We start from the raw sequence: 20,418 nt of genomic DNA on the forward strand, positions 1-20,418 counted from the left end.
GCAATACACCGAGTGGCCAGCAATCAAAATCTATGATGTGTGTACTCTTTTTAACATGTTTGTGTAATAGTGTATTGCACAGTTTCTCTTTGAGTTTTTGGTGTTTTTCCCCTGGCGTTATTGTTTTTGTTGTTACTGTTTCTGTTTTTGTATTATACTCAATGATATACTGTTATGTTGATTAATAAAATAAATTAAAAAAAAAAACACCGAGTGGCCCGCCATATTCAACTGCGAGTCGGTATAGAGCCGCCCACCATTTATCGGTACTGAGAGGTGTCACAAGAGCACAAAATAACAAAAATAAATAAAAATCATACCCATGAATTTTAGAGCATTTTTTGTTTTGATACAAACGTCAGGTACATAGAGATATGACACAATACATTGCGTTTTGAAAATATTTTTTTCATTTAAAGTTACTTTTAACCAGATAGTAACAACTGTAAATCAACAGACGTATGAATTATTAGATTAGAGCTATACATATACATTAGCTATGCAATATATGTTTATTTATATTTTAAATATGTTATAATGTTACGTACAATATCACACAAGGATCAAAAGTACCAAAATTAAACAAGTTTATTAAATAATTAAACGTGTAATTTAGAGTTTTTAAATATTTTTTTCAGTTCATTTTTAGTTGTTTTCTAAATTATTTATTTAAATATCTAATTCATTTCATTTTCTAAATAATTAAACAATTACGTTGCCGCAGTGTTTTTGCGTCGCTGACGATAGGGCGCATGCGCAATGTGACCACACAACTGCACTAACCAAACATGGCGGCGGCCGTCGACAGTGTTGTTAAAGTGTAAGTTTGCCTTTTTTTACGAGAACAATCAGGATCACTGCCGACAACATAATCTGGAAAAAATAATTATAATTAGAGACAACCATTTGGAAACCAGAGTTACAATACGGCCATTTTCGAATACAATTGCGTCCCAAGAGAAAAACGTTATCTTGTGTGCTAAGGATAGCCTGTTAGCTTGTGCAAAGAATTGAAACAGACTGAGGAGCTGTAACTCATACATACACACCCCACCAACTTAAGTTAGTCACCTAGTATTTTTTAACTGCCTTATTTGCGGTATCGGTAATTGCCTACTCGATGATGAACCTATCTGCTGATGATCGCTTTGTTGTGAAGAAAAGCGTGCTAACAATCAACCTTTTGTTCCGACGTCGCCTCTCAACACGGTGAATAAAATTCAAGTCATTTGGAATACTTGCGTTTACATGAAAGTATTGCTCGGTTTGAAAGCTGATCGTGTGAATCATCGTGGTTGTCGTTTACTACGGATAAAAAAGCCCGAGTTGGGGGTTACCAAGTTTAGCTAAACGATATTAGAAATATCCTCCAACATGTCGAGAAGTTCCTCGAATCACTACAACAATAATGCATGATTTCCCGCAATGTTTTTATATACATATTTTCATTTTATTGTTTGTAACAATATTGGGTTTCTCCAGGTTGTCAGGCTTCCCCAAAATATTCTTAGGTTAGTAATAAACTAAATTGTCTGTCATTGTGAGTCAGTCAATGAGTCATTGGTTGTTTCTCCTTATTTCCTGGAATTGTTTTGCGACCGACCACCGAGCTTCTCACCCAACCTTACCTGGACTAGGCTTAAATTACGACCCTACACAGGAAGTGCTGTAAAAATGGATAAATTAATGGTCAAATGTAATGTGATTGTCCATCTATGATTGTTACTAAGACATTGGGATTTTTGTTTTTTTCTGACAACCCATATTCCAGGCTGGGGGAGCAGTATTACCGAGATGCCATGGAGCAGTGTCACAGCTACAACGCCAGACTGTGTGCTGAGCGTAGCATCCTCATGCCCTTTCTGGACTCACAGACCGGTGTGGCTCAATCCAACTGCTACATCTGGATGGAGAAGAGACACCGAAATGCAGGTATGTATACCACTCAATTACAATCCTTTGTAGTTTACTATTACTGTCATACCGATGACATATTTCCACATAGTATGAAATATGATGATGAAATATGATACCTGAGGTCCCACGTCAGTACAATAAATCCCAAACTTAGTAAACTACAATAGAAACTATAAAATAAGATTAAAAAAAAAACAGCCAGCCTGTGTAAAAAAGTGTGTAATTTTATCTGGGCTAATGTTTCAAAATATCATACTTTTTGCCACATACTGCTGCACTATTTATTCCCCCCAAATCTTGCTTCAACTTTACCCATGCCATGTGTGTGCTGCAGAGGTGGTTTATATGGTGCATCTTAAGAAACCCTTGGTTCTGGTACAGTACTTAATATGATATGTGAAATGATTATTTGGCCAGGTGTTGCTCCAGGTCAACTGTACACATATCCAGCTCGTCGCTGGAGGAAGAAACGACGCTCTCATCCCCCCGAGGACCCTCGATTGGCATTCCCCCCACTCAAAGCAGGTATTGGCACTCAAGAAATGCTCACCCTCTACAGAAACAAAACGTTTTTAATCAACAGCTATGCCATAATGACATGACATGCTGACTCACCTGCTGTGCCCATGTGCTTGTAGCAGATTTGGAGATGGGACTGAAACGTGACGCCTTGGGGGCGGTAGATGGGAGCAGTCTGGAGGCTCTGTTAAAAGGTGAGCCCCTCGACAGGAGAAGCGGTATGACGGATGCCCGCGGCCCTGAGGATGATCCAGCCGCCGTAGAGACTCCTGCTAGCTCAGCGGCGACTCACACATCATCCGGACGTGTCCGCAAGGTTTGGTTTTAGTTAATTATATTCATTAATGATGTTATCATTAGCAACAGATAGTAGTACGCTCCAAATTGAAGTTGATTAGGTACTAAACAAATTGAATATACATGTTGTGAAAGCTGGAAAATGTAATTGACCAGCTTTATTTTTTTTTGGAAAAATGTTTAAACCCTGTCTCATTTTCACTGCAGAGAGTCCTTGACCATGATGACTATTTGGACGATTTAGACGATGAAGACTTTGAGGATGAGACCCCCAAGAGGAAAGGCAAAAGCAAATCCAAGGTATGAATTAACTTTACTGTTTAGGCAGGGCCATTACTGACAAGTTCAGTTTTGGTTAAGGAATTGCTCAGTCAGCCTACACCTCATAACCTGAGGGGTCTTGAAGTCTCCCGTCGTCTTATACGTGTTACTGATATGAGTGTGTTAATTCTTGTTTTTTTGACCGTATACCAGATTATTGTTTTGTTTATTGGAAGACCCACCAGAATGGTCTCAAAATAGAAATTAATGCAACATGTCTATACCCAGATTATCATATAGATTGCACCATCTTGTGGCAGAGGAAGGTATTATCCATAAATGTCTTTTCCACACTTGGTGGGTTACTAATCGATTTATGCTTTTATAAATCGATATCAGGCTAAAGGGCAAGTCAATTCAAATGCATAACCAACACCACTTGGTTAATAGTTTGTTTGCAGATGAGCAGTGTCGAGCGGGCACATAAAAACGACTTTGACAGCAGCCTATGATAAGATGTTAGACATGTTAACCACGGTAGTTAGCTACAGTTGCGAACTTACAGTGGTACTGAAGCTGACAAACCAGGAAGTAGACAATATGATTGTCTGCTGCAACCAAAGAGGACCTTCGTATGATACACAATGAAAAGAGGCTCACACTGCAGTTGCCCGTTAAGGCATACAACGGGACAAAGGGAAAGAAATAAAACGTACCGATTTTGACGGATTTTAATAGTTCTTAAATAATGATGACTTTCAAAATGATACATTGCCAATTCGGTTATTGGCTCATGCCTACAGTCATATATAGAAATGCTGCAAGCGATGTAAAAGATTATGTACAGTATATACATATAACATGTACTCAATGGATTTTTTTAGGGTCGCAGTGACAAGAACGGCAAGAAGAAAAGTGAGGCTGCGGCTGCGGCTCTGGAGGAAAGAGACAAGCCTTACGCCTGCGACAGTGAGTCAAAACTTTCTCTTTTGCATGTGTGTGCGTGCGTGTGTGTGTGTCATGCATTTTGGCAAGGGGGATTTCTGATTTTCCTGCTGAAAAACAACAATAAGCCTTCATCTGTGCATGATGTCAGCTGAAGGACTCCTGGAACTTGAGTTGACATTTAAAAGTGGCTCGCTTGGAAGTTTTTTCCCCCTTCTCATGAGAACATGCCTATTTTTCTTTTTTTTTTTCCCCTCCTGTCTAATTTTTGGCTGCTGTGCCAGTTCTGGCCTCTGCTGTTTGAGCTTGCTACTGGGGTGGAATCACCAAAAATGCCATGTGAATTAAATAAAGTCTGAAGAAGACTGCTTGCATTGGGGCAATGAACACTTTCCTGGCTCCACCTGGGAGCCCTTTAGCTCAATACAATACTTCAAGCATCACTATAACTCCTGTGTATTACCGTGTGTGTATGTCAGTCTGTGGGAAACGCTACAAGAACCGCCCAGGCCTCAGCTACCACTATACACACTCTCACCTGGCGGAGGAGGAGGGCGAGGACCGCGAGGAGATCGAGGCACCACCCACTCCTCGCCAGCCTGAGGAGCAGAAGAGTGAGTCACTCTCAAGTATGGAGAGAAAACGGGGGATTGCATGCTGTGTCAGCATGTGTGTGCTTGAATCAGGAAAATCACAGACTCATTTTTTTTTTTCCATATTCAATCTATTAAGTTTGGAAGAGAGCCATTGGACTTCAACATCGCTTGTATTTTTTTCTTTTTTACGTTTATAAATACTTGTTATCATACCGACTTGATTCACTTAATCAGATAGGTAACGTGCTCATTATAGTTTTTGTCTGTCATGGTGTTGGCTGTTTGAATGGGTATTACGAAACTGCTGTGTGTTTTTGGTTGGAGTTGAACAATGACGGGGCACTTTATCAGCTACACTTGTCTAATGTAATGTGCAATTTTGAGAGAAACTACATCTGTCCTACAATGCTGTCAAAATAGTTTTCTCTAGGTAATCCGCCTTCTTCCCAGATTCCAAAAAGTGAAGAAAAAAAAATGTTAGGTTCATTGATGTATCTCAGCCAAACCTCAGCTGAGATCCAGCTCACCAATGACACTAATTATAATAAACCATATAGAAAACTGGTGGATGTGATTGTGTTTGCAATACTTGTACATCATACCAAGTTGTTTGTTTGGCCTTTCATGTGTAGTGAGTAAGCAAAACAGAACGAGGCTCTTCACTACCACATCAGTGCAAACAAGAAGCACAATAATACACCTTGAAATCAAATGTATTAGATGAGTTACAAATGAGTATTGTTAGCCGAGGTTAAATCGCTCATGTGATCTGTCCTTCAACAAGTGGCTAAGCACTCTGCTTGAAATGTTCCTCCTAAAATCAGCGGTCATTGTTTTTTGTTTGTTTTTGAATTATGTTCGTCTTTATTTTCCTGTGCAGCAACTAAAAAGGGTCCCAATGGTCTTGCGCTGCCTAACGATTATTGCGACTTCTGTCTGGGAGACTCCACCTTGAACCAGAAGACTGGCCAATCAGAGGAGCTTGTTTCCTGCTCAGATTGTGGACGTTCGGGTAAGGCCGTCCTCTCCGCTTTCCATTGTGCATCTGAAGTGGAAGTAGATCAATGGTCGCGGCTGTTTTCATGGTTGCGTCTGATCCCTTCACCCCCGCAGGCCATCCGACGTGTCTCCAGTTCACGCCTGTCATGATGGCCGCGGTGAAGACGTACCGCTGGCAGTGCATCGAGTGCAAATGCTGCAATGTTTGCGGCACTTCGGAGAATGATGTAAGCGTGACCTTTCACTAATGTAACCACAGCAGCCAAAGAAAAGCATGCACAGCACGTGACCGAGGTCAATCCCAAGTAGAGTTGTAAACCTGTGGAAAGTTTCCAGTCCATTTCCGGATGTTTCCGTTGAATCGCCATGGGAAAGATGGGAAATTTCGCTGGCTTGTTTTCCTCAGAGTCCAACAGGAGTTAAATTAGCGAGAGAGCTTGAAACTGTCTTTATTTATTTATTTAGGACCAGCTGCTTTTCTGTGACGACTGTGACCGAGGCTACCACATGTACTGCCTTAGTCCCCCCATGACGGAACCACCCGAGGGTAAGATGATGTCAATGACTGCCAACTTAGTGATACTCCACTCATTTAGCAATATTGGCACACGGAGCTTACCTAAATAAAGGAAAGAACTTCCCAAAAAGCACTAGGGCAGTATTATCTGAGAATGAAAGCTGTCACCCCAAATACTCTATAAGCTTTCCAATTGTACCTAGTTTGAGGCAGTCAAGCAAGAATCCTGCCCAGGAGACCAAGAAGTTATTGCCCCACTAAATGGCCAAGTTGTTATATGTAGAGCAAAATGGCCAAGTTGGCAAACGCTGCATATCTCATCAACTTTGTTTTGGCAGGGAGCTGGAGCTGCCACCTGTGCCTGGCTCTGCTCAAGGAGAAAGCCTCCATCTACCAGCAGAACCAGAGCTCCGCCTCCGAGTGACACAACACCAGTTAGTTCGTCTCACCCCCCGTCACACGACCACTGCAACTTGCCCCAACTGCCCGCTAGCTCGCCGGCCTCACGGGTCGGCAGAAGTAGTCTTCTTACATCTCTACGGGTGTGGACGGAAGGGGCAGGACTCCCAAACAGACCTCAGAACACTTCAAGTGTGGCTCGTACTGAAGCGCCGACCTGCCAGCGTAGCTGTCTTAATTCATTATTCTGTGCGCACCGATCCAGGACTGCTGCTACACGCCAGACACATTGGTGAGAGAACGTGCTGTAACCATAGCAACAGCTGTCTCCAAGGAAACTCTGGGTGCAAACGGAGTAGCGTCGCAGCAAATTTCTGCATCTGCACTGTGGAGTGTTTTGTTTTTCTGCCAAATGATCTATTTTTACTTGCGGGATGAGGAGGGGGCAAAACACAACACAAACAGTGTATTGCTGGAGAGTTATTATTATTATTATTACTGCTATTATTGTTATGGTTACTAGTAGACTCTTGTAGTGACACTGTCTGTGTACTTGGATTTTTTTGAAGCATTTTCATTTCAAAAGGTTTTCACCAAGGCCATGCATTTATAATTCAATCGAACACTGAAGTTACATACAGTATTGTGAATTGGGCTCACAAGAAAGAACAATTGCATTCACCTTTTTGTTCATATTTATGAAAGAACAATTGCATTCACCTTTTTGTTCATATTTATCCACCAAAGGGTGCACATAGTCTTTATTTTTTAACTTCTATAAGGCTGCTTATCACTTTTCCATATCATTGTTTGGTGTTTCTAACAGCCACATTCATTTCAGAGATGTTGTTGAGACCAGTCACAGTGACACGATATTTGGCAGCAACCCTGTGAATGCGCTCGCTTATTTTGTCTTTTTTGTTAATACTTATTCTTTCAAAATATTCCATCAGTATTGGGAGAATTTTCTAGTAGTTTTGTAAAGTGTGTGGTGAACACTTGAACGTATACAGCTTCTTAAACATTCTATGTACTGTGTTGCCTTGTTTGTATTTCTGTTATGATTATGAAAACTTCTCTTCTGATCTTTGGATATGTCAGGCCTCCGTTCTGCGTATTTGTAAAATGATGTACTTTGTTGTACTATTTTTTTATTTTTTACATTTGTTCGGCGACTGCGCCGACTAGCCTGACTTGAAATAAAAATTGGGTATTTCCTTCAGAAATTCCAACGTTATCACTCAGCTACAGTATCATGTCTTATTCTATGCACATAACAGCACTGTGTGGTTGCGCCATCTTGCTTATTTTAGATGGCTGGTTGGTTTTGATTTGGATGTTCGAGTCCTCCTCACTTGCCGGTGACTGTAGAGCTCTCGGTTAGCTACAGGTAAAAGCTCCGCCTCCTGAAGTATTTGAATGTATGCCGTAAAATCGAAGTTGAGCTAGGATTTAATTGACTTTCCCTTGGTATACTTTTAATAACACAAAACGTTGAGACTACTGGGTGACCTTTCAGTAAAGGGAATATCCTCACTTTTGATCGAATAGAGCAACACGCTATCGACACAAGGCTTAACGATCACGCAAACCACCGTTCTAGTCCATCTTGCAACAGAAATCCGTTTAAGGCTGCAGAATATTTTCACACAAAGCAGCGTTTTAATTTAACACAAATACACCCTCCTTGCACAATCACAATCATTGACACAAGTTTTTTGTCTTTTTTCCACACACACATTCATCTTAGTGCAATCTAGCGCATGATCAGCCACTACCAAAGGCATGATACAACCATGCAAAAAAAAAAAAAACTTAACTAGATACTACATACAATGGACACAAGTGTGGCAGTGATGAAACAATACTCAGTACAAAGTACAGAAGGTTATAATACAAACTATCTTTTTTTTTTATAATGGCTGTGGGTTGTATGCAGAAGTGGCGGTACAAAACCATGTAAAATACTTATCAAAAGGGAGCTCTTAGAGGTGAGGCATGAAATTCATTCCAGCGAAAAAAGCCTGTGTGTGTGCGCGCGTGTCCTCTAATCTAGAGCCTCTCGAAGCTGATGGAGCAGCAGAGGAAGATGGCGTAGAGTAGCATGAGCCAAATGCCCAACCTGCGGTCCAACCTCCAGTGGTTCAAATGAACACACAGGACCTGAATCATGGACAGAATAACATTTCCTGTCATTCTACTTCTTGAATGACAAAGTGAGGAATGATGATGAGCATATTTTGAGTCAGGTGTGCTTACAGTGAGTGTAACAGAAGCCAAGAGCAAGATAACGGAGTAGACCAGGCCCTTGCTATTGATTGTCACCTAAAGAAACAAAAGTATTGGGTCACTTACAGTGAGGATATTCAACCGAGGATATGAGCTATTGAAATTAACAAAATAACTTATAACCGGTACTGAAAAATATATTTTCCCGGTGAAAGACAATACAAATGAGCATGCAAACCTCAATAAATAGAGTATGGAGTGTGTGGGCACAGGGAGAGCATGCAAATTCTACACAAGAAGGGTTAGGGGTTAGGGTATTTAGAAGTGTGCAGACCGGACCAAAAACACATTCTCATTTTGACAAAATAAATAACTAACTAAATCCCACCCACGGGCTAAACGCTTATTTCGGCAATACTGTTCAGCTGTAGATGAGGAAGATTGATCAGTTGTTTGGGGATTTCAATTTATTACATATGTATCGTGACTTTATTTTTTAAATCTTTCCATTTTTACAGCATAGTCAACTGAATAAATACTAAAAAGGACCAAAAAAACTAATCAGTTTTAAAAGTAGTAAAACTACTGTATTAAATCAAACGATCCATTTTCTGTAGTCGCTTTTCCTCAGTAGGGACACCCTGAACTTGTTCCCAACCAATTGCAGGACACACCAGGATGAAAACCAATTCATGCACCCAAACACACCTAAAAACAATTTAGTAGGTCCAACACACCTGCCACGAATGTGGCGAGAACCCACGGAGGCTCGGAGAAAACATGCAAACCCCATTAGGGGGGCCAGAGCGAGCTGGAATTGAACTCGGGACTCTGAACTGTGCGGCGGACGTGCTACCCACTCTTTCGTCTCTAAACATGAATCTGCATTACGCTACATGTTTTTGTCTCCTATTTCTGTAAAACGGAATTATTATTATTCTTTATGCAACGGCCTACTTTACACACATGCCCTAGTTATGAATGTATTTCTGCCGAGCTCATTTTTTTTTTTTTGCAGTTAAATGCTGAGCAATAATCATGGCTTTAGGAAAATGTTGCCGAGTATAACGCACAAGCTTACCACTGAGCCATAGCTGACAATGAGGGTCCGCAGAGCCCAGGGGAAGCCCAAACCCAGCAGAACATCAAAGATGTTACTGCCAATGGAGTTGGACACGGCCATGTCGCCCAAGCCTGTGGGAAAATACCATAGCGGGTACAGCAAAATCCATCCTTTAGTTGAGGCTTAGCAAGGCAATTGAGTTTGGAGTTCATGTCAAAAGCAAAGCTTGTGAGATGTTTGCTTTTCATGGTGGTAGTGTATCATGGTGTAAACAGCGTTGACAGACACACACCTCTTCGGGCGACAATGAGGCTGGCCAGGCAGTCGGGTACGCTGGTGCCGGCCGCCAAAAAGGTAATACCCATGATGACGTCTGGAATTCCAAGTGTGTAGCTGATGATAGACACCTGAACGGGGGGAGGTGGGGGAAGGGGGGAGATAAAATGCGCGGACTCGATTTTTGATCTTATTAAATTACTGCCGTGGACAATTAAATTCGTTCGCAGTAATCCAAACATTTACTGCCATAAAGTATTTTCGTTAAGTATGTTTTTCAACAGTTAGGCATGAAAGTGTCTCGCCCAGCCTGTCTAAAAAAGTCAATCTTTATGATCAATGTAATGACAAATAGATGACAGTAGATGGGAGCACTGGCTTCATTTAAATTTACCACTGAGCCATAGCTGACTTTTTTTTAAGTGTCAGTGGCTCAACTGCATTTTTTATGTGTGTGCGTGCGTTTCGTACCATCCAGACCATGAGGTAGGAGAAAAGGGCAATCCAGAGTGTGGAAGCCAGGAAGGTGAGTAAGTACCAGCGTTGCCACTGTGGAAGGTTGCAGTCGGGCACCGTACAGTGAAGCAAGAGGCTCACCGGCCACGAAAGCAACCATTTCACACGCACACACCACCCATCTGACAATGTCGCCACACGCACATGCACACAAACAAAGCATTAATTCCAAAACCAATCGTCGACATCCCAAATGAGCTAATGGTGTCACCAAACAAAGGCACCAAAGTGTTGACCTGGCACGATGAAGGGTTTGAAGGGAGCATTCTCCTCCTCTTCGCCGTCCAGCTCTTCATCTTCCTCCTCTTCTTTAGCTTGGACCACACCACTGACCTCCTGCCCGCTCTCCTTCTCCGCACTACTGCCAGCGTTCAAAGACTGACAGTCCGCCTCCACGACCGAGCCGTTCTCTCTCCCCCATAGCCCGCCGGCCCCGCAGCCATCATCCGCTGAGGCGCCGACATCTTTGGCGTTATTGGCCCCGACCTGAGCTTGGATCAGTTTCTGCCTCTGTGGGAAGGAGGCGAATGAAAACCAGATTTCAGGAGAACGCGCGCGCAACATGAAACGACCGAGCTGCAAAGTCGTGTAGTTCATGTTGGGAGTAAAACAGCTGAGAGGGATGAGCCACGTGCAAACGTCGTCACATGCACACCATAACAATTCAGCAAATGAAATAAGGAAAACGGCGAGTAGATATACAAGGGAGTACAGACAAGGATCATGAGTACGATTTGTGTAAACTGCTGTGAAAAAAAGTGTCCACTTCAGGGTCTGATTGACCTTTTTTCAAACCCCGACCAACTCAAGCACAGCTCGAATTGCAATACGGTAAATTGATCACATTTAATCTTGAAGGTTGACACTATTAATTATAGTATTATTTTGTTTTATAAAGTACTCTACAATATTATATAGTGCCACTTTCTTATTATGACCACATTATATTTTGTGCATGACTGGTGGTCGTCTTCTCATCACCCAATAGGAAGGTTTAGCGTTCGATTACCGATCCCAGTGACCATATAGGAGTGTCCTTGAGCAAGAAACTCAACCCTAATTTTCAACCAGTGAACTTAGCTATGTCATGCATGGCAGGAGCCTTCATTGGGGTATGAATGTCGTACGTGCAGAGGGCGGCTCGGTGGAAGAGTGGTCAGGTGAAAGAGTTCAAATCCACCTGGCTCCGGCCTTCCTATTTGGAGTTTCCATGTTCTCCCCGAGCCCGTGGGTTCTCTCCGGGCATTCAGGCTTCTTCCCACACTCCAAATTCATGCATGGCAGGTGTATTGGACACAATAAATTGTCCTTTGTTGTAATTGGGTGCATGAATGGTTGTTCGTCCCTCTGTGCCCTGCGATTGGCTGGCAACCAGTTCAGGGTGTTCCCCGTCTACTGCCCGTAGACAGCCGGGGTAGGCACCAGTAAGCCAGGTGAGGATAAGCGGCTCAGGAAAACGGATGGATGGATGTTTCTGTCCGATTTCCTGTTCTTCCTGGGGCAGAGGGCGGCCTACATTAGTATGAAATATTATAATTGTGCCCTATATTTTTTTCCTTCCAATATATTTGTGATATACCCAGGAAATAAAATCCACATGTTGACGAATGTTTATAAAGCATGACTACAAATTACAAATAATGGACCCAATACTAACTGGTGGAAGCACATGGTTGCTCAGCAACAAGCCACATGTGACTGTTTCAAACGAGCACACTTAAGAGGCCCACAGAGCCAGCTTGAATGCGGGGAGTTAGTAAAGGGGTGCAAGCCATGCGGTGTACCTCGTTGATGACCGTGCGTCCTGCCATGCACAGGCGGGTGCAGGGGGGGAAATGCGAGGTGATGAGAAGGCGGAGGCTTGCCTCTGAGAAGGTAAGCTGGCGCGGATGACTGTTGAGCAGCTCATCCACCATCACCAACCCCGTGTCCTGACCGACCACAGCGCACGAGTCTGGTCAAGATGTCGGCGGGAGGTTGAAGTAGAAAATTAGTTAGGAAAGCTGAGAGACATGTGCACAAGTCTACGGAAATCCTCAAGATTCTTCGCCATGGATACATTTGACGAAACACAGTCTTTGTGTTCTATTCTTCATATTATCACGAGAAGTTCAAAATGCTCAGCTCATTCAATTCAAAATTCTGACTTAAAAAAAAGTGAACTAGTTCTAAGTTTTAGAACTCTTGGGCTTACTTTTTTTACTCCATCATGTGATCAAGACCAGTGGTTTGATGAGTAAAGTTCACCTAATTTTCAAACTATAATTTCCAAAAAAAAGTATCTGACAATCAATAAGAGGTGGGCGGTTCGCTTTCGATCGGTCACGACAGACGGCCGTTTTGCCGACGGACTGCCAAATGAAATGGAACACTTGTAAAAATGATGGATTAAGAATGTCGGAAAGTTGTTATTTTGTCTGTTGTTTGTAATTGTTGGGGTAGGCACTCCATTGGATGTCCGTCAGTCTAATGTTCCCCTTTTGTCGACAGAAATACAGGGCAACAATTTTGCCTGTTTGCATTCAAAGCTCGCCGGTCTCCTGTGGCGTGAATATCAAGCAATGCAAAACACCACAAACATAACTTGCTAACCCAAATGCGGTACAGTTGCGAATCAGAACAAGCTGGTTAATTTCCATCACCTCAATTTCCAGTTGCCCAGACAGTTATAAACTGCGATTCTGGATAATTAAACAATGCTAAGCATTTTAATGCAACTCACTTTTCCAGCCTCACAAGTTCCCAAGAAAATGTCAAAAGTCCTCAAATATGGTCCAATTACAACAACAAAGGTGCAGTAAAAGTATTCCAGTAAAATAGTTTGCCCACACCAAGCCTTACATTAAAAAAAACAACGTTATTTGCTGCTTGCAAACTTTACAAATTTGCATCAGATACACATTAATCTACACATTCACACATTAGCCAGACTTGTACACCTAGAGGATGAAGAAAAGGAAGAAAATGAGAAAGATCAAGACTGCTATGTAATACTATAACAAGAAAAAACAGAGACGACTTTGAGAGAGACAAAAAAAGATATTGTATCGACTTCAATGCAGGAGACAGCCAGCTAACAATAAATTCCAATTTAGCTATTGCCAGTAATGAAATTATTTGCTATGTATATTATATATACTGTATATATTTATATTATACTGTATACTGTATACTGTATACTGTATATATGTATATTATATACTGTAGGTAAAGAAAATAAGGCTATTATATACTATCAAATGCTTAATTTACTTGGCAGCTGTAAGCGAAAATGACAATTACAATGACTGACGGAAAAATGTAACATGCCCACATCTGTGATCAATAAAATAGACTTTGTTCAGTCAAATTCAGCTGTGGTCCAGATCTACAGTATTTCAGTTCACTGAAACTTCCAACTTCCAAGTAAACGGGCGCACGTACCTGATTTAAGCAGCACGATGTCTGCATCACAATCGCTGGCATTCCCCACCGCCGTTGCACGCCGCAGCACGCTCAAACACGGCTCACCTGTCCGGCTGCAATATTTCTCTACCAGGCTGCACAGATAGCCATTAAACCTAGCCAGACACACACCCTGTTTTAGATGACATGGTAATTTCATCCCAACAAAGAAAGTAAGCAGATTTGACTCACTTCATAATGATGATATATATTCCATACATAGAGATCAGTATTATAGTCTCCCACCTGCAAATGCACACGCATACATACATCAAAGTTATCACAGCTAATTTTTAGAGGAACATTAAATTCACTCACTGCCAATGACTACTATAGACATCAAAGATTTATTTTTACTGAGATGACAGTGAATGAGTTAATATAGGACTTTAGTTTCTATTCCTTATAAATGTATTCATTTCGGCATTGCTGTGCATAAGAAGAAGGCTTAGGAAGGTCAAACAGTGGTTTGAGAATTGTCGTTTACTTTTTTCTTTGAACATTTTTCTTAATCTTGCACTTGACAAAAACTCGATGTGCCATTTAAACCAGATCTCCCACTGAGACTAATATAACTAAAATTAAGCAATTTCTACAAAATAAAACTATAAAAATAGCTGATCCAAAAACTGCTAAGAAACTGAATTTTTACAATAAAAGCAACAACATAAACACAAAAAAAAAATAACAATCTATTACAAACCTGGCACAAACACACGCAAACAAGTTAGCGGATGGATGTTTTTAATATTTAATCTCATGACCTACCACTGCACTTTTTCATCGCAGATCACCTGCAAGTTCACAAGAAAATGCAAAAATAAAACGTTGATGATGGTTTGCTCATGCCACAGATTACGTCAATTGCAAATAAGGAAATCGGATTATTTAGGTGTACAAGTGGGATTCTCTCACCACGATGAGCACAATGATGGACAAGATGTAAAAGACAGCATCGCGAAACAAAGGCCACCAGCTCAGAGAGATTGGCTGCAGAGAGAAGATCAAAACATCTGAAATGTATTTCTCAGATCCAGCACATACATTATTTGTGTGTTTGCATGTGAATGAGACCTGTCCTGCAAAGATGCCACAGATACCAATGATGACCAGGATGTTAAAGACCGCTGAACCCACAATGGTGCCCACACCCACGTCCCCTTTTGTGATAAACACTCCTGAAAACACATTGAAAGTTATTAAGGCGGTATCCAACAAAGTAAACTGCCAATGTAAACACCGTGTCCTTCATAAAATAATTATCATACATGCTTTCAATTGTACTGAGGGTTGAAAGGCACAAACGCACTCACGTTACATCATAGAAGTACTTTTGCAACCGGTTCCAGGGAACCAGAGACCACAGCTTATGAACCAAAATGCGACATGTCCTGTTTTCAATTTAAAAAATGCGGAGTACAAGAGGTTCCCTTCAACAACAACAATCAACATTGTTGCCCTTAAAAGTATTCTTTTGTGTGAAATGAGTGAACCGGTCAAGCATTACTAAACTATTTGATCTGGTATTTATTTCCACAAAGCCGCTGGGCCAATTGTGATGTGGGGGATACGGAAAGGCTAAACGTGTGGAAAAATGCGCCATCATTTTTACTGTTTGAATCGAATCAGATTACCAGTTCAGGCCACCAACCACAAAGAGAGAAATAACCAGAATCTTTACTCCAATTCTGTAAAATCGCCTTCCATAAAACCTGCCTCGGAGAAATGATTGTTTCGCGCTGCTGTCCTCGGCCCACTCCATGCCATGTCAGATCTTGGGCTGCACACCCCTTTTTTTCTCAAATTTCACTCTGTAATGTAATCATTTCTGCAATCTCATTTTTTTTTTTAACTGTGTGAGTGTGTGTGCCTCACCACAATGGTTTGCTTTGCGAATTAAGCTTCCATTTGTACTAGCGCTACTTGGATGTAAAGTATAAAAATGGAGTTGAGAGACAATACATTACCAGTCAAGTTTGGAAATACCTTCTAATTTTGTGAAGACATGTTGATGGAATTATTTGCTAAATCAAAAATGATAGCCAAAACTATATGTAACTATTGTTTTTCATTTTGATTTTTCAAAGCAGGGAGCTTTTGCTCTGGGAACAGCTTTGCAATTCTTGGTATGTTCTAAGTCAAACTTGTGAATGTGAATGTTGCTTCGTGACTTGAAATGATTTTCAGTTCATCGTTTTGCAATTTAAAAGTTAATACTTTTAGCATTTTTTTTATGGTTTTAAACTCATTTTTGATCTCTAACAATGCTTTCTGTATGCTGATTGTATCTGTTTTTATGAATCAGGCTTTTTGTGCTCGCCTTGTTGGGGTTTAGAAAACAAAGTGTAAGCACATCTTGAAGTAAACACTGATTGGGTGGCATTGTGTTTCGCATAACCTGAAAGGCTTCTGTTGTGGGTGGAGGGGCAAGCTCAGGAGCAGAAAGATGTGAGTATGGAGGAGCATATGAAGGTTTTCATTCTGATGAATAGGAAATGTAAATAAAAAAAAAAAATACCCTGATGGCACCTTCAAAAAAGGTAGGAGCAGGAGCAGCTCAAGTTTAGCCTATCACATAAATGCAAAGCACCCAGATGCAATCACAGTCACAGCTAACGATATCACATCTATGATGGATAAGAAGGAATCATCCAACATTTGCTTCGTGAAAGTCAGCCTCACTGATGACTCACTTGAGGATCATCAATGCAACCCAAGTGAAGATGTGACAGATTGCTCACAATCGGCGTATGACTGTGAACTACAGAGTGATGAAACAATGAAATAAGTCTAATACTGACCAATCAAAGAGGTGAAGAGCTCAGGGGCGGAGCTCCCAGCGGCCATGAAGGTTGCCCCGGCGACATCCTGACTGAGTTGCAGGTTCTACAGTACACCAAAGGGGGTTAATTAAAGGTGGAAGATGCTGATGTTCAACTTGTTGTTAATTTGTTTTAAAAGAAGGAACAAAGTCCTTTGAGACTTGGAAGTACATCTCAATAAAATGCCCTCACACCTCTGAGACTTTTTCCAGTGATGGCACAAAGTAAACATCGCACACAATGGCGAGAGCGTGAAACATGTATATAGCCTGCAAAGATAAGACAGGTCCTTGTGATTTTCAAAAAAACACGGTGACATTCATCCATTTTTCATCTGAGCCAGCTGTTTACTCACACAGAGCACATGAAGGACGACCGCTCCCTGTCTTCGTTGCTCCAGAGTGAAAATGTCTTCGGGAAACTCGCTGATGGCTGATTAAGAGACAACAACAGTGTGCAACAGCGGTGATAATTCAATTATTCCGATTTTCAACGTCAGGCAGAAAATCGGAAAAGTCTAGTTTAGACCTTCAAAAACAGAAACGCTGCAATTCGATCTCACCATTTCCTTTTTGCCTAATTCCTAATTCCTTCCTTTGGTAGCCTTCACTGAGTGTATGACTAAGCCGCTTGAGCGGCATCCCAAATGAGTTTTCTCCCTTTTTTTTTTCTTATGACTCCCCAGTATCAGCTTTGCCATCTTTTAGTCTTTTCTCAATTATGTTCACTTCCAAAAGGAGCAAAAATGAACTTCTCCTTGAGCGTCATAACCACAAAAGCCAAAAACGCAAGCGTGACAGAAGTGATATTGGACAGAGGAACCATTGTGCACTCAAATATGCATTTCGTTGAAAGATATCTAATTAAATATTGTACTGTTTATCCAATTAAATGTTTTGCGTTACCAGTATATCTTCTGTGATCACCCTAGCTAGCTTCTCCTTGTGAGCACCTGTCTCCAAATTGGCACCACTACAGGAGAACATGTTTAAGTGATGAGAGAACCATTGATGAAGAGGGCCACTAATTAGCAGGTCATTACAGCAGGTCACTGGCGCTTTGATTCACACAGATTCCAACTAGAGATGCATCCTTCAGTTTCTTAGCAACCAAAGCCCTCAAAGGCTACAGTATGTGAGCCTCAACGTTTCGATGTGCAGTTGAGGCTCGTGATTATTGTCAACACTCTGTGGTGCGCACATGATTTCTCAAGACACAGTGCACACAGTGAGATATCACAACACATTATTTGTGTGTGTGACCCATTAATTCAGTGTTCTAAATATGAAACCCCCGGATATTAATCAAGAGGCGCTGAATACCAATTTATGCAAGTGTTGCTATTGTTCTAACTCATCAGTGGCGTAAGCATGCAAGGTCTGGAACTAAAAAAACGAGTGAAAATAAAAACAAGTCAAATTTACAACATTTAAACAATACAACCAAATCCAACACAATCTTGTAGAGGTGTGATTACAGCCTGTTAATAACTTTGAGATTTTAGAAGTTAAAAAAAATCTTTACAAATATGTTCTAAGCTCCTTTAATATGCAGTATTTTATATGCAGTATTTTGTCCACCCCTAAGATCTTCACATCAAAAGCACTTCACATCAAAGTTAAAGCATTGAAAAATTATATGCGGAAGCTGAAATTTTACTCAGATGGTGACATTTCAAAATTCAACATAGCATGACCACTTAGTTATCGCACTACCAGGAATGTGCAATCCCTTGGTTAAAATACAGCATAAATTATGTGGAGGAAAATACTACACAAAATACTACATAAAGGGTAGTATCGCATTTGAGGAATATGTAGTAAGCAGAAAAATGTACCCGTTTGTATGCATATACATTTTGGAACACGAATTAAGCCACAAAACACACTCATTTTTAACCATCACAGGGCGGCCATTCTGGCACTTGCTGTCGGCCGAAAATGACATCAAATTTGCTCAGGTAACAATGGCCTGCACACATCACGTACCCAAACTCAGAAAACATATGAGCCCTGATTGTCGATACCTGAGCTCTGAGCAAGCGTGATGTCATTTTCAGCTGACAGCAAGTGCCAGAATGGCTGCCCCCATTGAGGAATAGAAACGTGTGGATTATGTGGCTTGATTCATATTCCAAGAATACAATATTCATCATAATGTTGGGTTAGAACTACTGTAGTTAAGGTGCACAGAAATCAGTATTGCAAAGAATTATATTAACTAAATGTTTTCTTTAGCTATGGTCCTTAGTTAATTACTAATTTACTATGCAGTACATTTGAATCGAACTATGAAGTCGTTTTCTCTCTTTCCGTGTATTTATTCAATGTATAACTGCCCACTCTTTGCAAGGAACAGTGGTGTATAATAATAATAATAAATATGTATTTCTAGATATAAAAAGTCAGCATCATTTTAATAAACACACTTGGGTCTACTACTGCATTTTAATGTTCATCACTATGATGGCAAAGTATTTTGAGGTGGTGCTCGGTGTAATGTTTGAGAAACACTTCAAAGCTAAATGAACCAAAATGCCCCTCCAATGTGCCTCATGCAATTTATAACAGAGAAGAGAGGGTCTTACCAGATTTAGAAAGGGAATCCGACGATCGATTGTTGTCATCTTTCTGTATGATGACCTCCTTTTTGGATAAGAAGATATCAACATCCCCAGTGCGTCCGTGGGAGTCTGGAAAAAGGAAAGCTATTTAGCAAAACACATTAATGATAACTGCAAATGTCATAAATTTCTGAAAGCAACAAAGAAATTCATTTTCTTACCGTTACCCGCCAAATATTGAAATCAGTACAAATATATTGTAAGGTAATTTTCCTGTAAGCACCTGTAACATCATTGAGATGCAACAGCCAGGTGGTTGCGAGCAGACCGAGTCCACTGACGCAGAGCCGGGGGAGGAGCAGCGTCTGCCTCGGTCTGCACGGCGCCTTCATCCCGCCCGCCGACACCACTCGCCGGTCTCTGTGCTCAAAACATTTCGCCGTTCTTTCTCACGTCTTGTGGGCGATCCCCTCCGCACACGAATCAATCAAATACACAGCCGCTTGATATCGATTTGAGGATATCCGCTTTCTTGATTCCCCCCCCTCCTCCAGTAGATAATGAGTCAAGAGGCTCGGCCCGTCATCAGCATCTCAGCATCCGACAGAAGGAAGGAGCCTTATACAGCACGTCCACTTGAACTGTCAGTCTTATTTTAAATCCCCAGCATGCCCTCGTACCCTGAAATCTATGGCAAGCGGGTATGATCACACAACGCCGATCCGCGTTAGAACGCCGCTTTTTGCGCTTTACGACGTTTAAAACGCAGTTTTTTATTCGCCTAGCGGCGTCCGAGAAGGCGTCGAGAATGTCACTCTTGACGTCGACGAACGTGTATTTTGAAAAACGCCGGACGGCGTATGGGACTAGGTTTGGAACGTAGCTTTTTTTTTTTAAAAAAATATAATGAATTACTAACAAACCCCGCCCCATCGGAGCAAACCCAGCCCTTCTCAGGCAAGGCGCGAGCAGCAGAATACCGGTTTATCGTCACTGTACTTTAACGATAAAGGAGAACTTTCCCTACACAGTTGTTTTTTACTGCGGCAAGGAAA

General features: G+C 41.3%; 2 protein-coding genes across 5 annotated transcripts; one reads left to right on the plus strand and one right to left on the minus strand.

Moving 5' to 3' along the window:
* Window positions 1–766: 766 nt before the first annotated feature.
* Window positions 767–7,694, plus strand: dpf2l (D4, zinc and double PHD fingers family 2, like). Of its 3 annotated transcripts, none has more exons than XM_088431136.1 (11): window positions 767–820; window positions 1,772–1,932; window positions 2,335–2,442; window positions 2,556–2,752; window positions 2,941–3,033; window positions 3,879–3,963; window positions 4,419–4,553; window positions 5,416–5,547; window positions 5,649–5,761; window positions 6,000–6,081; window positions 6,390–7,694. In XM_088431136.1, exons 1-11 carry the CDS (start codon window positions 789–791, stop codon window positions 6,473–6,475), a joined length of 1,224 nt encoding a protein of 407 aa, XP_088287262.1. In that variant the 5' UTR covers window positions 767–788; the 3' UTR covers window positions 6,476–7,694. The 3 variants fall into 3 exon arrangements, with proteins under 3 accessions (XP_088287262.1, XP_088287263.1, XP_088287265.1); XM_088431137.1 differs by having other exon boundaries at window positions 2,559–2,752; XM_088431139.1 differs by lacking the exon at window positions 4,419–4,553.
* A 396-nt stretch (window positions 7,695–8,090) lies between these two features.
* LOC148413688 (sodium/potassium/calcium exchanger 3-like) lies at window positions 8,091–20,232 on the minus strand. 2 transcript variants are annotated; one of them, XM_088431135.1, is made up of 17 exons: window positions 19,647–20,232; window positions 19,388–19,492; window positions 17,156–17,232; window positions 16,995–17,069; window positions 16,780–16,864; window positions 15,053–15,156; window positions 14,894–14,968; window positions 14,747–14,772; window positions 14,171–14,224; window positions 13,958–14,094; window positions 12,400–12,488; window positions 10,771–11,044; window positions 10,490–10,656; window positions 10,035–10,149; window positions 9,761–9,873; window positions 8,710–8,775; window positions 8,091–8,613 (listed from the first exon to the last, which is right to left on the minus strand). In XM_088431135.1, exons 1-17 carry the CDS (start codon window positions 19,753–19,755, stop codon window positions 8,503–8,505), a joined length of 1,782 nt encoding a protein of 593 aa, XP_088287261.1. In that variant the 5' UTR covers window positions 19,756–20,232; the 3' UTR covers window positions 8,091–8,502. The 2 variants fall into 2 exon arrangements, with proteins under 2 accessions (XP_088287261.1, XP_088287260.1); XM_088431134.1 differs by having other exon boundaries at window positions 12,319–12,488.
* Between the last annotated feature and the right edge of the window lie 186 nt (window positions 20,233–20,418).

Source organism: Hippichthys cyanospilos, chromosome 13 (assembly GCF_059441005.1).
Source record: "Hippichthys cyanospilos isolate Australia breed blue-spotted pipefish chromosome 13, RoL_Hcya_1.0, whole genome shotgun sequence".
NCBI classification, from domain to species: Eukaryota; Metazoa; Chordata; class Actinopteri; order Syngnathiformes; family Syngnathidae; genus Hippichthys; species Hippichthys cyanospilos.